Source organism: Myotis yumanensis, unplaced genomic scaffold, assembly GCF_028538775.1.
Source record: "Myotis yumanensis isolate MYYU_CA2020_CCGP unplaced genomic scaffold, mMyoYum1.0.hap1 SCAF_23, whole genome shotgun sequence".
NCBI lineage: Eukaryota > Metazoa > Chordata > Mammalia > Chiroptera > Vespertilionidae > Myotis > Myotis yumanensis.
The window spans coordinates 1,256,708-1,261,453 of record NW_027223774.1 but is presented as its reverse complement, the minus strand read 5'-3'; the positions used below and the strand labels follow the sequence as shown (position 1 = coordinate 1,261,453).

At 45.2% G+C, this 4,746-nt stretch overlaps 1 protein-coding gene across 1 annotated transcript; it reads left to right on the top strand.

Moving 5' to 3' along the window:
* Positions 1–1,051: 1,051 nt before the first annotated feature.
* Positions 1,052–3,931, top strand: LOC139000228 (zinc finger protein 551-like). The gene is made up of 2 exons (XM_070402488.1): positions 1,052–1,172; positions 2,448–3,931. Exons 1-2 carry the CDS (start codon positions 1,052–1,054, stop codon positions 3,929–3,931), a joined length of 1,605 nt encoding a protein of 534 aa, XP_070258589.1.
* The last annotated feature ends 815 nt before the right edge of the window (positions 3,932–4,746 follow it).

Below are 4,746 nucleotides of genomic sequence, written 5' to 3'. Positions count from 1 at the left end.
TGCCAAGCAGTCACTACACCACACATGCTGAGTAATGAGTAGGAAGTCAAGGAGATGACTGTGGGGTCTGTGGGTGTGGGAGTGCAGGTAAGAGAGAGGTGTGGGAGAAGGAGTGACGTGCCCTTGGAGAGTGAATGTGAATTCATGGCCACAGGACACTGGATGTTGCAGTAAGGGTGAATAAGGAGTGAGTCCATTTTTGGTGCTTCCTGGCTGATATGATATATGATATGATATGAGGAATTTTAGTGTAATTGTGTGAAAATAAGGGTGTTATGGTCAGACCTGCCAGGTGCAGAGATGAGGGGTCACATAGATGCACACCTTCCTAAGGTTGTCCAGGGCTGACATTGATCAATGAGAAGGAGATAGCATATATTGGTGTCAGCTGGGCTTGCATGTTTGCAGTGAATTGCGAAGGCAGATAGAAAGAGAGAGAAACACATTACAGAGGCTGTCAATTAGACATCTGGAGGAGAAGATGAGTAGGAAATAAAGTGTTCTCACCATGGCAAATTTGTGTTGCCCTTGAAGATGTGCCCCTGTAAATGAAGCTGTGTAAGAGAAGTGTGGTTCAAAGAATTATGTGGGCAGGTAGTGCAGGGTGATGGCCTCAACACCATGGTATCAGAGTCAGTAGGGTGAAACAGGAGGTCATGTTTTTTCATGTCTCTGAGGGAGAATCCGGGCAATAACAAGAGTATTGCCTGACAAAATAACTGATAAGTCATTCACAATTTCTTTATGGACAACATCTCTCTCTTCCCTACAGTCGGGTGACACCCACTGTATCGACAAGAGGCAGTGTGGCCTACATGTGAGGCCCAGAGCTCAGGTATCTTCTCTCTGCTCAACTGCTTTTATTGTTGTGGGAAGACACAGTAACAGTAGGAATGTAAGGAGAGAGTGATTTTGATGGGCCGAACGCCTGGTATCTTGTCTGATGAAGTGTGGAGGGAGCATACGAATGTGGAGGGTTGGAAGTATGAAGAAATTGAAAACCTAGGAGAAAAGCTAATCATGGCTTGAACTGTCCCCATTATGACAGAATATGAACTTTGAGGACGTGGCTATTGTCTTCTCTGAGGAGGAGTGGGGGCTCCTTGATGAGGCTCAGAGACTTCTCTACTGCAATGTGATGCTGGAAGTGTTTGCACTTGTCGCATCTGCTGGTAAGACCTTCATGTTTGTCCCTGTGTCCTGAAGTGATGTCTACTCTTCCGTTTTTCTCCAAATGTAGCTCTCACAGCCTCACCATGCGCTCTAATAATTTCCCCCACTGTCCTTTCAAATGGGCTGTGGCTTCCAGGGGCGTGCTGTGTGGGGAGTCCTGAGCTCTGGACTCCCCAGGCATCCCTTACACCCACTGCCTCAAAAATCCATGAAGTGTCTGGCAGTCAGGAGTCCTGCAATGAGCTTAATGTGCACCACTTTGAACTTTTTTCTTCCTGGGAAGGTGACTATGTCCTCATGGCTTCAACTACTGCACCATTCATCCAGGTAAGGCTCTTTGTGATGCCTGTGCCAGGTTATGGTCTTTACTTACACGAACCATAGCAGTACTTGTAACATTCTACCTCAATTGTTGTTTGTAATATTTCCTTTCCTGAATACTATTGCATTCCGAATTGCTCTGGTTTAGTGCTGGCTGCTCACCTCCCTTGTATTTCATTCATTCTCTGAATATTTAGGTTGCATGTATTTATAGAGTAGAAGGTGCATGGAGAACCCTGTGTTCTCTCTCAGGGTGAACTGGCAAGATGGTCTCTGATGAGGCCTGATCCTACTGAGTGGAAACTGGGGGAAGGTATCACATGAGGGCTTATTTCAGATCACACCAGGAACCCGATTGTGTTTGACCATATTTAGGTGCAGATGCATTTCTCCACACCTTATTTCTACATTTTCTTTACCATTATTGACATTTTGATGACTGATCATTTCATCTGTGACTTCATCCCTTTTGGCTACCTTCACCTTTGTCACTTTTTTGCATCACCTCCCTGCGCACTGCTCCTTGTGCAGTATTCTCCTAAATGGGCCTGCACATGTGTTATGAGGTGCACATACATGCTTAAGTAGTCCTAGAACCTCTGCTCTTGAATTTAACTTGGAGTAAGACATAAGCAACCTTCTGCACAGCTTGCCCATGTCACCAGCAGACAAGCCCTTCTGAGCACTGATAGTAGAAGAAGGAGCTGATGATCACGCTTCGAATCTATGTGGTGCTTGCCATCTTTGTGTCATATTTCTGGTGAGGCTTTCCTTTTTTTGTGATATTCAGAGTTCCAGAACTTCACAGGAGCCTTTTACCAATCCTGCCAGCACATCTGTTATTTTCAGACATTTCCATGGAACGCATGTATGATGTGCAACATATTTTTGTAATGGAACTTCCCTCATCACCATAGTCAACATCCAATTCCTCCTCATTTCTCTGTTTTCAGGTTGTAGTCATAAATCGGATGATGAGGAGGCCTGTTCTGAGCGCAGTCTATCTGTACAAGGAGAGTCACAGGTCAGGGTGTCTAAGACAGAGCCAGCAAACCATAGGATCCATGTGTGCAAGCGGTGTTTCTCTGTGTTCAAAGGTATTCTGCACCTGACTGAGTCACAGGCAGCATACCTTGAGCAGAAAGCCTTCTTCAATGACACACGTGTGAGAGACTTCTGTTTCAGTGCAAACCCTCGCCAGCAACAGAGGGAAGCCAGTGGAGAGAAGCCCTGGAAAGAAGCTGTGGACAGGGCCTCGTTTGTGACCAGGTGCAGCTTCTACTTATCAGGGATGCCTTCATCCAGTAGGGAGGTTGGGGAAGACCTGCCAGCCATCTCAGAGCTTCTCCAGCATCAGGCCCCTGTCAACACTGAGGAGCCACACAGTGGCAGTGAGAGTTCCCAGAAACTTCTCAGTGGAAAAGGTCATAACCAGTGGGGTCAATGTGAAAATTCTGCCAGCCACAACCAGAAAGTTGTTCAACAGAGCGTCTGCAATGAAGAAGTGAATTATGAATATAACAAATATGGAAAAATTTTTAGAGGAATCTCTAGTCTCATTCGACATAGGAAAGTTCACAGTGGAGAAAAGCCGTATGAGTGTAGTGACTGTGGGAAGGCCTTTGGATATAAGACTAACCTCAATCAACACCACAGACTTCACATTGGAGAAAAGCCCTATTTGTGTAGTGAGTGTGGGAAGTCATTCGGGTATATCTCTGTTCTTAATCGGCACCAGAGAGTTCACACTGGGGAAAAGCCATATGAGTGTCCCGATTGTGGCAAGACTTTCAGTCTTAGGTACAACCTCACTGTACACCAGAGAGTTCACACTGGAGAAAAACCTTATGAGTGCAGTGAATGTGGGCAGTCCTTTAAACGAAGGTGTACCCTCACTGAACACCAGAGAGTTCACACTGGAGAAAAACCTTATGAGTGCAGTGAATGTAGGCAGTCCTTTAGACGAAGGTTTATCCTCACTGAACACCAGAGAGTTCACACTAGAGAAAAACCTTATGAGTGCGGTGAATGTGGGAAATCTTTTAGATGGCATGGTCATCTTTTTACTCACAGGAGAATTCACACTGGAGAAAAACCTTATGAGTGCATTGAATGTGGGAAGTCCTTTAGACAAAGGGGTAACCTCACCGAACACCAGAGAGTTCACACTGAAGAAAAACCTTATGAGTGCAGTGAATGTGGACAGTCCTTCAGTCGAAGGTGTAACCTCATTGAACACCAGAGAGTTCACACTGGAGAAAAACCTTATGAATGCAGTCAATGTGGGAAATCTTTTAGATGCCATAGTACCCTCTTTAAGCACAAGAGAGTTCACACAGGAGAAAGGCCTCATGAGTGTAGTGAATGTGGGAAATGTTTTAGCAGAAAGTCTTACCTCCTTAGACACCTGATTGTTCACAATGGAGAAAAACTTTAAATGGCCACCGAATACTTTCTTTCTCTCATTGACAATAACAACACTGACGGGGATTCTTTGATACACAATTAACAGAACATAAACCTCTTTTATCACAACATGCACTCCGCTAGATTCCTCATTAAATTTCTAGTAGAAGTGATGCTTTAGACAACTGCATGGCACTTGCTAATATACTCGGGCCTACTACCAGATTGAAATCAGTGAGAGTATTTCTGGCTGAGGCAATTTCACCTCTACCATCTGGCTCACCTGAACCGGGTGTCTCAGTCACAGCCCCTGCGTGGTCAGGGAAAAAGGATTCTGTGTTCTCACCTCTGCCTGAGCAAACTGTGATTACTCCAAGCTCGTAGCAGGATCTTCATTCCTTTCTGACTAGGAAATGGAGTTGATTGAGGGTTTACCCAGTGCACCCATCCTCAGCTAAGAAGAGCTACCTCTCTCAGAGACATAGTGGCTCTCACCTTATGCTGTGATGAATTGCTTCAGGTTCCAATCCACCAACCTGCAAACCCATGGAATTTTCTAACACGTCTCTGGTTTATGATCTTTTTGTCCAGGTGCTTTTACTCATGTACTAGTACCTTTCATTTTGTTGGTCCTATTCATTGCCTGGATTATTTGAAAGCACACTTGGGATCTGTCAGCATGTCCAGGGGAACAGATATTGTGGGAATCCCCAACCTGCTGTGCTTCCAAAGGCAAACGTGGAGTCAGAAAATCACTGTGTCCAGTATTCACTTGTAATGCAGTGCTGCCCAAGACCTGGAAAGAAAGTCGGAATGACTTGGTGGTTCTCATTTGCAGCCTGGTGC